The sequence below is a fragment of the Mustela nivalis genome, assembly GCF_964662115.1.
Source record: "Mustela nivalis genome assembly, chromosome: 1".
Taxonomy (NCBI): domain Eukaryota; kingdom Metazoa; phylum Chordata; class Mammalia; order Carnivora; family Mustelidae; genus Mustela; species Mustela nivalis.
In genome coordinates, this window is record NC_139020.1 from 166,048,951 (window position 1) to 166,061,207 (window position 12,257).

Genomic DNA, 12,257 nt, shown 5'->3' on the forward strand with positions numbered 1-12,257 from the left:
GTCCCGGGGTGTATTCTCTGCTCTCTCCAGAGCAGGTGCAGGGCTGTCCTCATAGGAAATGAGGTTTTAACCCGTCTCAGAGGATCCCATTACTGCCCTGCTTCCTAGAGAGAAAGCGCTTCTTAGCACAGGTGCTGTGCTGAGTGCCTTTTTGAGCCTTGTGTGTCTGGGGACAAAGGTGTCCGTGAGAAGACCGAGGAACTAGGAAAACGAAGGATCAAGGAGGGCATGGGTAGGAGAACCGTTTCAGTTCCTTCATGCCTCCCACCCCACCTCAGGGGTCTGTGTTTTGAGCACTGAAGGTAGCTGGGCAGTGAATGGTCAGTTAACTGGCTCTAGTCAGTTCCAGAAAGGAATTAGAATGTCTGGGATGTGCTAACCATGGTGTCACCAGCGCTGCCCTTGGGCTTCCATCTATTCATTCATTTGCTCCTCTAAAAATTGATTTTCAGAGTTCAGAGCAAGCACTGTTCTGACAGTGGGTATACAGGCATGAATAAGACAGGTAAGGTGCTGGCCCTAAGTAGCTTACATTACCAATTAGAAGGGCAAGGACATAAGCAGATAAAGAAATCATATAATTTCAGGTAGTGATAATGCCAAGGAACTAATGAAAAGGGGATAGAGAATGGCTAAAGGGTGGCAGGGCTGTGTTTGGCTAAGATGGTAAGTAGAAACGTCTCTGAGGGGCTGATATTTGAGTAGAAGCAGCCAGCTGTGCCCGGCAGGTATAAAGGTCTAATATGGGAAGGAAGACAAGTGTGACTGAACGGGAATATGTTGGGGGTGGTGGGATATAAGACACAGGAGGTAGAGATTCAAGATTGGTTAGGAAAGACAGAAACATGTTTTTATTGAGCACGTACTATGTACAAACCAAACTTGGACTAAAGCCTGCCATTTAGAAGTAAACACTTTCCTAAATTTTAATGTGAAGGGTTGTTTTATATAGAAAAACTAAATGTGAGGGTGAAGATCGCAGTCACCCCACGAATTCCCATTCAAGATGAGAGAGGCCCTTTAATTCCTTCAATTCTATAGGTTACTGTTCAACCCCATAGATTCCGATCCACATTATTACTTTATATCAGCTGTTGGGGTGGCCCCCTTGTTATGGCCTTGCAGAAGCACATAAGAAAAAGACTCCTTTTCGTTGATAATTTAATGTCCCCCAAGCAGCTTGGTCCCAGGCCAGCATGCACTCTAGACTCCAGCTTTTCCTGGAAGGAAGAAGATGTCTGAATAGGCAGAGGGTGGGAATGGTCAAGTGAATGATATTGGTCATTCTTGTTCAGAATCTCTGTGGCTGTTACATTGAAATGGCATTTGTAAACTCAGGCCAAGCTCCTTGGTGCCAGTGTCCCTGGCGTACTTGATAGGCAAAGTGCACCTCGGCTAGACTGGAAGTTTTTATTCACTGGTCCCATGTTGATATCAACCTCTTATGGCCTTTTCCTTCAAACCCCAACAAGAGACCACAGACACATGAAGCAGGATGGTGCAGAGTATTTTGGCCAGATGAAGTTAATTGCAAAGGCTACTTTTGGGCTTCTGTCAGGAGATCTGTCTATCTGTCAGAAGAGTGGTAGGAGAAAGAGACAAGCAACGGGGAGAATCATGTGTGCCCAGCAGTCTGATGAGCTCAAGGCATCATGGCATTTTCTGTTTGTTTGTTTCTTTTAGGACTCCAACAACAAGGGATCTTCCGAGTTCCAGGATCTCAGGTTGAAGTCAATGACATAAAAAATTCCTTTGAGAGAGGTAGGTGCAGAGTCACCATCTCAAGCTTGTGTCTAGAGGAAGCCAGGACGGGTGTTGATGTGTGTCTCAGAGCCAGCAATGTGCTGGGGCTGGCTCGTATCGATATCTCTTTCCGGCTGCATTCGGTGCTTTCCCCTTGTTAGCTTGAAACCAGCCAAGGCAGGAGTATTTACACTGCAGAAATTGGCAAATGCCAAAGATCTTTCGTCTTTTTCCGTCTAAAGAGTTGGCTGTGAAACATTTACCAGCACAACTCTCTCTAGCGACTGTACAGTAGTTGCTGGGAAAGAGGGAAAGCATGTGAAATTATAATGTGAATCAAAAAGGCTGCTGCTTTTAAAAGAAAAGTTGGAAGAATACAGATAATACTGAGTGACTTTTAGAATATCTTAATTTTTTTTTTAATGTAAAATCTTGGCCAAAAAAAAAAAAAAATTGAGGACCCCAATCTGAACCCATTTTCCTGTAATATATCATGTCCCAATTTACAAAGCATGTTCTTACCCCTCCTTCTACATAATCTTCCTAATAGTTTTGGAAGGTATTTGGTTTGTCCCTGTTGGCTGTGCTCCAAGCAGGCCTCTCCCCTAGTTCTAGCCTTGGAAGTCTCCCTACTTATTATCCAGCTTCCTCTGGAGAGGGTGCCTCCTGAGCAAACTCATCCCTTCACTGTTCCCCACAGTTCTATCTGTGGCCTGGAATGGAGGAAGCACTCTGTGAGCCTCAGGCAGTCAGTGCCATGGCCCCCAGCACAGACCTCTGTGGCCCTTGGCACTCTGGCTTTGAACCTTTGAGAGAGGTAGGTGCAGAGTTCAGGTTCAGAGCACAGGATTTGACTGGATGTGGTGCTTGATGGCCTCCTAATGTCCTGTGGAGCTTCTGTTTTAGAGTCTGCTCCAGGATCTTGCCGAAGGAGCAAGAGGAGCTGAGGGATCTTGGGCGCTGAGAACCAGGGAGCCCCAGAATTCCCCTGCTACAAGCTCCTCCTTATGAGTTTATTGCCATCTCAACAAGCATGCATTCACTGGGCCCTTACTGTGCCAGAGCCTAGAAATACAACAGGAGCAAAAGATAGTCATGACTAGTAGGAAGCCAGTTTAAGCAGACAATGGAGTAAGTACTAGGTGGTATGGGAACCCCTAGCCCAGCTTGGTTGGGGTGGGGAGGAGTAGTAAACCCAGAGAAGTCTTCTTGAATGGAAAAGGAAATGCCCAAGCTCAGGCTTAAGGAGTAAGAACCAGAAAAAGTAGGGAACGGTCATTCCAGGCTAAGGAAATAGCATATGCAAAGGCCTGGAAGCAAGAGGCATCTCCCATCAGCCTCCCTGATGGAAGTATTAGTCATTATTCTCAGAGCTTCTCTTGACAACACTGGACAGCCCAAACCAAAGTTTTGTTTCTTCATTTCTCCCAACTCCGTAGCACCCCTGCTGCCTTGTGTTCATTGTAAATGGACAGAGCCGGGTCTGGAATCTTTGTTGGTTCCATCTTCTTGGTCTCATTGCATTACAGAATTCCTTAAATCTCATGGGTAAATTCACTGCACAGGGCCTCCAGCCTGGCAATTGCCCCTGCCTCGAATTTCCCTATTTCCCTAGGTTCTGTGAGTAACTTTCTGATACCAGGCAGCCTGGCACTAATCCTGCCCCAAGAGCACCGCTTTCTTTTCTTCTTGAATGTGATTTTCTGAGATCATTGCCTTCTGTCCCTTGCTTGGGTGCCTGCTCCAAATAGGCCTTGGATTACTTTGGGCAGAGCCCCGCTGCGCAGAGCCCCACTGGGTAGAGATCACCTGACCCAAGTCTCAGCAGCAAAAATGTTTTCTGCTTTTTCCTTGTCTCAAGTATGCAAATTGGCTCACCCCCTCCCTCTCTCCCTCATTCCAGAATGAATCTCATTTTTGCAGCAGCCATATCTTTCTGCTCTACCTGAACCTGTGGTGAACTGTGGCTTATTCTAAAAACAAACAAACCGCTCCTGGTATGTCTTTTTTAGAAAAATCCATTCCTGGCTTCTGTGGGCTCGCTGCTGCCCAGATTTCCCGGTTACTTTTTCTGCTTCTTGAAGTTCACCAACCAAGTGCCCTGGGTTTGGCTCCTTACTCAGCTAACCCTCAGGGTCACCTCCCACCTCACCTGAAACTGGTAGCTTCCCACACCCCTGCTGCATTTCTCCGCACTGGGCAACCAGGTGACCGAGGCTAGGGATGCTCAGTATTTCTCTCCTCACCCACTCTTCCATCCCACACACTCTAACTTGTGACTGAATTTTCTTTTTAAACCAGTGCATTGTGCATTTTTCCTTTCTTCCTTTTATTTGTTAAAAGGTAAGTCCCTCAGTCCTTGCAGGGTGCCTACCCTGTCCCATTTGTTCAAGGAGATTTGGGTCTTTCTATTCCTTGGCCCCTTCCTTCTCTCTTGGGTGAACTTCTTGCCTACATGTCTTTCTTTTTTTTTTTTTAAAGATTTTATTTATTTATTTGAAAGACAGAGATCACAAGTAGGCAGAGAGGCAGGCAGAGAGAGAGGAGGAAGCAAGCTGTCTTCCGAACAGAGAGCCCAATGCGGGGCTTGATCCCAGGACCCTGGGATCATGACCTGAGGACCTGAGTGGAAGGCAGAGGCTTTAACCCACTGGCCCCTTGCCTACATTTTTTGTATGAGGCTGTTGAAAGGAGCACAGATCTGTTTTCTTTAAGGTTCTGAAAAATTACAACATGTAGGAAATTCATTCTTGACTTATTATCCCTAAACCCACTTTCTTTTTCTTCTGACATGAGCCAGCCAGGGTTTTAGTTGAGGCGGAAATGATAATGATATGATTTTTTTTTGCTGTCAGTAAGCCTTAAGCTCATCATGCAAGTTTTGAGCTCTTTCTGCAGTCTGGCAAAACAAAGGCAAAACCCCACAGGAGGATAGGAAATCAGTAGCCCTGCCATGGAGAGAGCCATGCTTTGCTGTTGTCTCTCAGGCCAGGGTGTACCCCATCTGGTGGCAGGTTTCCTGAGAGCCTGTGAGCATACACTGTGTTCACACTCTGCACCGACAGCCCTGCTGTCAAGTCTCCCGCAGTGCCCAGTGACCTGGCTAAGAGGGCACTGCAGGCAGGGCTGCTGGGTAACAATCCCTCCTCCCCCAGGAAGGTAGAAGCCCAGTGTGAACACAGCTTTCTCTCAGACTTGCCTAGAGTTTAGCTTTCTCCTGGAGAAAGCCACCATTCCCACAAACTGTCCTCCTCATCCTGAGGTCTGGAATTCTGGTTGTTTCTGGAACCAAAATTGACTTGCCCTGCAGAGAGCCAAAGTCTTGGGCTAGGTGGAGAGAATATTTGGAATATTTGGATGGTTCCTTTCATGGACTAAGTGCCTTCAGTGTGGAAAAGCAAGATCAAATGGTGTGTGTGCGTGTGCACGCGCATGTGTGTACACACAAGCACGCGCGTGCATACATAGGTAGTATATATGTGTATATATAAAGTCCATATGTGGATCGTGCTTGGTGAGGGGAGCTAATATGCACTGTGGAGAAGAAAAATCCATGTGCTTTTGAATCATGAGAACCCAAAGGTCATATGGGCTAATACATAGAGAAATAGCTAATTGCAGTCCAAAGGTTTTGAACTTTTCTGGTCCTTCAGAGGGGCTTCAAGGGGTACTATAGGAACAGAGAGGGGGCTTGCGGGGAGGTATGGACCTCTCCTCCCAGCTCAACTAAGACAGCTTTGTTTTATGCGTGGAGCATTCAGAGAAACTTTTTTTTTGAGAAAGAAAAAGAAAAGGTTGGGATTCTACTCTAAAGGAAGGAAGGTGGAAGAGAGGCATGGAAGCAGACAGACAGACACTGGTAAAAAGAAGAATATCTCCCAGGCATTATCATAATGCCCTGAGAGCTGCTGGTGTCTGTTTTGACAGTGAATGTGGCCAAGTTGTTTTGCTTGTTGGGCCTCAGTTTTCTCACTGGAGAGAACGGTGGTATTGGAACCACACCTTCCTCAGTGCCAGGCAATGCTCTTGGTAGGATTAAGGGAGATCATGTGTGCGAATGTGCTTCTCACTTGAGAAGTGCTATATCAGTATAGGCAGTGCTTTTTTATGTTTTCTCTCGTCTTTCCTCACAAGGAATTCTCCTGTTCTCTGGGGGTATCTGAGAGGTTGGGCTATGGAACGTCGGTGTCTGGGCAGCCACATACCATCATTCAGGCTGGGCATGGAGTGGGGGTGCTCAGCCAAAGAGGGCAGGTGGGAGCATGAGCTCTGGTTCATGCTCTGTAAGCCACAACACCTGGTTCAGGAACAAGTGGGGGATGGGGGCCCTCTCTCATTTGCAATGAAGCGTGTTGGGGCTAGCAGAGGCCCTGGCAATGACAGGCGTTCTTTTCCTACGGAGGTGGAGTAAAGAGATCCAAGTATGAATTTCCAGCTCTGCTCTTCGCTGCTTGCCAGTCTTAGAACATTCTGTGGGCTGTTCTGGAAGAAGGAGGAAAAGCTCGTTGTGCAGACATCTGTCAGCACCTTCAGGGAGGGGGTGAATGGATTGCTCTGTGTCTCCTTTCACCTCCTCCACGGGAAACTTAGGGGGATCGAGCTGAACAGCCCAGGATTAAATGGAAAAGTGTTCTTCTTCTGAGGTATCATTTTCCCTGTCCAATGGGGGGAAAAAATAGAAAGATTGACAGCATTCTATGGTCATGGCTGTGGGAAAAAACCATTCTCCTGTGTTGCCAGTAGGAGTGTAGAATGGGGCCCCCCAGTAGGACAGAATTTGGCTCTGTCGAATGAAATGTACCCTTTGACCCACAGTCTCACTTCTAAGACCTGACCAGAGATGCACCTCCACAAATATAAAACACACACACAGGATTATTTGTTGTGGCAATATTTGTAAGAGCTAAAGATTGAAAAGAAGTCACATGTCAATTCATAGATTAATTCAATCCATAGACTTAACCATGGTTAAGTCATGTGGACCAGTGAAATAGGGTATTTTGTAACCATTAAAAAAAAAAAAAGCATGAGGGAGATCTCTAAGAACTGATATGGAGGGATTTCTAGTATTTATTGTGAAGTAAAGAAGCAATATGTTGCAGTATTATATACTACTTATATTTTCTGTAAAAAAACATAGAGGGAAATTAAAAATTCTCATTTATATATTTGCTTATTGTGGGAGAAGAAAACACAGGGCAAACCAGAAGTTGATGAAAATGGTTAAATGTAAGGTGGGAAAGGGAAAGGAGAAGAGTAGGACTTGTCTGGATGTAATTTTTTATCTAGTTTTGACTTTTGAACAATGTAACTGCTTTATATTTTTAAAACTGCAAAATTTTTAAGAAAGGAGTTATTTAAAAAAAGTCAGTCCCGGGAGCACCTGCGTGGCTCAGTGGGTTAAAGCCTCTGCCTTTGGCTCAGGTCATGACCCCAGGGTCCTGGAATCGAGCCCCGCATTGGGCTCTCTGCTCGAGAGCCTGCTTCCTCCTCTCTCTGCCTGCCTCTCTGCCTACTGCCTCTGTGATCTTTGTCTGTCAAATAAATAAATAAGCTATGTATCAAATTGATCATCACAAAGAGAGTAACTTTTGAAAATGTGCTCTGGTCATATATTTTTAACAGCTTTATTGAGTTATATACCATAAAGCTCACCCATTTTTAAATTACACAGTTCAGTGGTTTCTAGTATGTGTACAATATACTAGAATTGTGCACATCACCGTAATCCAATTTCAGAAATTTTTCATCATCCCCAAAAGAAACTTTGTACCCACTTTGTACCCACAAGGAGTAGTTACTCATGAGACTCCCTAAACCTCAGCTCCCCACCCTAGGCAACCACTCATGTTCTTTCTGTCTTCTGACCACACATCTTTAGCAGGATATTTTCTTTCTTCTTAATTTTTTTTTTATTTTTTTGAAGATTTTATTTATTTATTTGACAGAGAGAGATCACAAGTAAGCAGAGAGGCAGGCAGAGAGAGGAGGAAGCAGGCTCCTGGCTGAGCAGAGAGCCCGATGCGGGGCTCGATCCCAGGACCCCGGGATCATGACCTGAGCCGAAGGCAGAGGCATCAACCCACTGAGCCACCCAGGCGCCCCTAGCAGGATATTTTCTGAGGACTAACCCCTTGCCCCCAAAACAAAAATAAAAGCCCTGCAAAGAAATCTTAAATTTTATGTAGAAGGTTTATTGTTAGTGGTGATATTGCTATTAACATTTCAAAACTATGTTATGTATATTGTAGAATAAGGCAGATATAGAAGTACATTATTAATGTGATTCAGAACCATGATTTTTCAATAAGCAAAATGAAATATAAATATAAAATAAATGAAGATAAAGCAAATGTTGAATCTTAAATATGAATTGGAAGTAACTGTGTGGACTTATGAAAAAAAAATATGTATTCTCCCTCTACCCCCTGAAAGGTTTAGGAGCTCTTTATAGCACTCCTGTACCAATGAGCACACCTGGAACTTAGATCTTGGTCTCTAAATGCCATTCCCTACAAAAAGCAAACAGAACTCCTTGGAGAAATGTTTGATTCCAGAACTGGGTCAGGGGAAGTATAAAGTGATGCATGAGCATCTTTTATGCCAGAAAGCAAGGGTATGCTCAGTGGAGGTCACCTATAAAGGACATTTGTCCCTGGCAAAATTGGGGATAATCTGAACATCCCAAAGAATAGTGATGATAATGGATTATAACACATTAAATTAAAAATTACAAAAACAATCCCAGAAAGATGTTAGATAATAATAATAATGATGATGATGATAATTTAAAGGGAGCATGGGGAAGCCTCTTCTTTATGGAAGAATACTAACAAATATAGAAGGAATGACAGAATTAGAAATTCATCATTTTGTAACCCCAGGATAATAATTGATTTAGGCTAAAATCATCACTGGAGGTTAAAAGCACTGGGTGAAACATGTTGAGCACAATGACTTACACATAGATCACTTGTTATTTTCAAAAACATTTTATATTTAACACCTACTATTGCAAAGGGGAAAATAGATTTTACAGTGCAGAGATCTGGAGGTCACCCCCTTTATCCATGGATCAAACTTCGTATCACCAGCACCAAGACAGGCTGACATTACATGCCTCTGGATCCAGTGTAGTGTCCATAACATCACCCATGTACAATTCTTGCCCAAAATGTTTAACTTAAATCTAATCATGAGGAAACATTGACAAATGCAGAGTGGGAGGCATTCCAAAAGGCAAGTGGCCTGGACTCCTCAGAAGAGGCAACATTATAAAAAACCAAACAATAAAAAACGTTGGGGCCTCTTTTATATTCTAAAGACTAAGGAAACATAACAACCAAATGAATTATGTTGATTAGATCTTAGCCTCTGAAAAAATTCTATGAAATACCGGACAATTGGGAATGTTTGAATGTGGGCTGTATATGAGACAGTGTTTTGAACTATTGTTAATTTTCTTAGGTGTAACAATGTTATGTGCTTATGTAGGAGAATATCCTTATTCTTAGGAGAAATGTGTTGAAGTATTTAGCAATGGCATTTTGTGATGCCTATAAAATACTCCCAAATCATTGAGTAATAATAAATGTGAGTAAAGAGAGAAAGCAAATATGGAAAGATGAGTGTAGGTTAATGAGCATGAGTGAAGGGTGATTTCAGTTTTTTATTTTTACAATATTTCCATCGAGTTGAACATTTTCAACATCAGGTTGAACTCTAAACTTGCTCTGTCAAGGGGGTTGCCCATCTATGTCTCCCCGAGTTCAGGCTACACCAGGCCATCCCCCCCACCACATGCCCATTTCCTGCCTCCTTACCAAGCTGAATTATCATCTCCTCTCTCCTCTCAGGCGAAGACCCCCTTGTGGATGATCAAAATGAACGAGATATCAATTCAGTCGCTGGTGTTTTAAAACTGTATTTCCGAGGACTGGAAAACCCACTCTTTCCTAAGGAAAGGTTTCAAGATTTGATATCTACTATTAGTAAGTATTTCCTAGGTGGTATGGTAGAGGGATCGATTGTGTGACGTACCTTTATTGAAGTTGTTCTATGGGCTCATTGCTGTGCTAGGCACATGGGAGGGATAATATGAAAGGAGCAGTATGGCCCTCGTTCTCATAGAACTTAAAAACTAGTTGTAGAGATAATAAGATGGTTTATAATGGAAAATGGCATGGTACCATTGGGTATGGATGTAGCTCAGAAGAGGCAGAGGAAAGCATGGTTTTGCAGATCATAGCTGAGAGAGTTATGTGAGCAGAGCCTTCCAAGAGGAGTGGACCGAGTATCCTGGGAAGACTTTGGGGACACACAGACTAAAGGGACCAGAGGAAGGTGTTCTAGCCAGTGAATGGTGCAAGAGGCTGGAAGGGTAAAATAGAGAAAGGGGAATGACCCTGCAAGGATTTTGGAACTTTTCCCCTTGGGTAATAGGGAACCATAGAGGGTCAAGTCAGCAACATGACAGGCGAGTAAAATGGTGAAAATAAATTGACTGTGAGCTTCTTCTGATGTCAGAAGCCATTGGAGTTCTCTTGGATGAAGGCAGAAGCCCAGTCTAGGGGGCTGAAATCAAGTTACCTTGACTGTACAATGCCCAATCCAAGACAATATTTTGGGAATTTTAAAAAATAAACTTTCAATATTACAATATGAGAATCTTAGTGTTTTAGAATAAACTGTGATTTACAGAAAATTGTCCCATGCCCAGCAATACCCGCAATGCTTCTCACAATGTCCTGAGAGGGATTTGCAGCCAGGAAACTGCTCCAGCGGGTTGGAGCTTCAAGCCTCTCGCCTGCCTTTATGAAAGACGCTTCCTCTGCCCCTCTCTCCTCCACACTGCTTCCTGCTCATCTTTCCAGATCCACTTCAAGCTCCACATTACCCTCAGAAATTCCAGGCCACAAAGGCCCAACCGTATCTGAGCTCTGTGTCATGTGCTCAGCTAGTGTTTCCAGAAGTCCCATTAGTCTAGTTTCGGCGCATAGCCCTGAGGGGACAAGCCTGTTGGCCTTTGGTATAAGTTCATAACATTACATACCTTGGATCACATCTTGAATCACACTGTGGGGAAAAAGAAAAATCCTTTCTCAGTTCCCTCCCAAACCCTGCGATTACATCCAGGAGAAAATTTCAGAGGTCTGTCTCCCTTCTAGACAGAGAGATGAGGCCTCAGTCTCAGAAACTACCTAGAATTTAGTAACATTGTTTTGCTTTCATTTTATCTATTTTTATGTTACCTCCTAATCAGAGCAAGTGATCCTGGTTTCTCCTTTACAGAATGAGGTAAAATTTCCTCTTTAAATAAATGTATTTAAGAAAGCGATGTATTGAAGTGGACTGATGACTAAAGCTGAGGACAGGGAGTGGCCTGTATAAAGGGCAGTGGAGTCAGTAAACATCCAAGGACCTTTAGCTCTGTGGGGAGGCTTGGGCAAGGCCCCTTGGTTTCAGGCTTTGAAGCTAGGCTAGAGTCTACTGGGTAGAGTAGAGAGATCACCAGTGTGTGCAAAGGCCCAGGGGCAGGAAGGCCTTTTGTGAGAGGGAGATCATGGTGAAGGCAGCCTGGCACAGAGTTTGTCCGTGGGAGTGCTGTTGGCATTTAGGGTAACGCAGTGCCATATTGTGTGTCCCATACATTCAGAACACTTGGCACGCTGACCCCTGGATCCCAGATGCCAATTGATCCCTCTAGGTCATTGTGACTACCCCCAAAGAATGCCCCATGAATTTGTAAGTGCCCAGAGATGCACTGCCACCTCATTTGAGAAGCATGACTCCGTATCATCTTCAGATAACTTGGGGAAGGGGCGGCAGCTAGGAGGTGAGGTAGGCTATCTTGGCATAAGCCCTGCTGTGAAAGGCCTGGGATATGGAGGAGAAACAGGAGAAGCTGTGTTTTAGAAGGAACATGCTGACAGAATGTGGAAGCTGGAGAGAGAGGCTGTGTGAGAAAAACATGTTTTCTAAGAGAGAAACTGGCATAGGCTTGGGCATTAGCCCTGCAGGCACACATCAGAACTCTGGCAGCTCAGTGTTCGCACCAGCTTTCCCTCTCTACGAGGCAAAGCCCACAAAGCCCATCTCCTTACCAAGCCCAGCTTGCTTCTCCTGCCCATAGCCCAAATGACAAAAATACTAGCGTCTCTCTGTCTAGGATGGGCCTGGAAACCAGGCTCAGAGATAAGTTCCTTGGCCAGTATAGAGCTGTAGAGTTGGCTGTTTACTCAACACTTATTTCCAGCCTACTCTGTGCCAGGCCTGTGGTGCGGCTGGTGTTCATAAAGAGGTTCAGGGAACATGGCCCATGCCTGTGTTAGTCAGGACTCATAGATATCAGGTGACAGAAACCCAGTATATACTGGCTTCATCCATAAAAGGGAATGAATTGACTCATACAGTTGCTGTGAGTGGCCAGACGAGGGTCTTGAATCAATCCCTAGAACCAAGAGAACTGTCTTGGCCAGAACCATGTGGACTGCTCTAGGAGATGTTGGCTGCCT

At 44.4% G+C, this 12,257-nt stretch overlaps 1 protein-coding gene across 9 annotated transcripts in view; it reads left to right on the forward strand.

The window, feature by feature from the left end:
* SRGAP3 (SLIT-ROBO Rho GTPase activating protein 3) overlaps nucleotides 1-12,257 on the forward strand; it is a 252,348-nt gene that overhangs the window by 213,207 nt on the left and 26,884 nt on the right. For all 9 annotated transcript variants that reach the window (XR_014298751.1, XR_014298752.1, XM_082683050.1 and 6 more), the window contains 2 exons: nucleotides 1,684-1,761; nucleotides 9,600-9,734. Coding sequence is in view for 7 of the 9 variants with exons in the window: in XM_082683050.1 (XP_082539176.1) it covers nucleotides 1,684-1,761; nucleotides 9,600-9,734 (213 nt within the window). In the remaining 2 variants the exon portion in view is untranslated. The remainder of the gene's footprint in view (nucleotides 1-1,683; nucleotides 1,762-9,599; nucleotides 9,735-12,257) is intronic.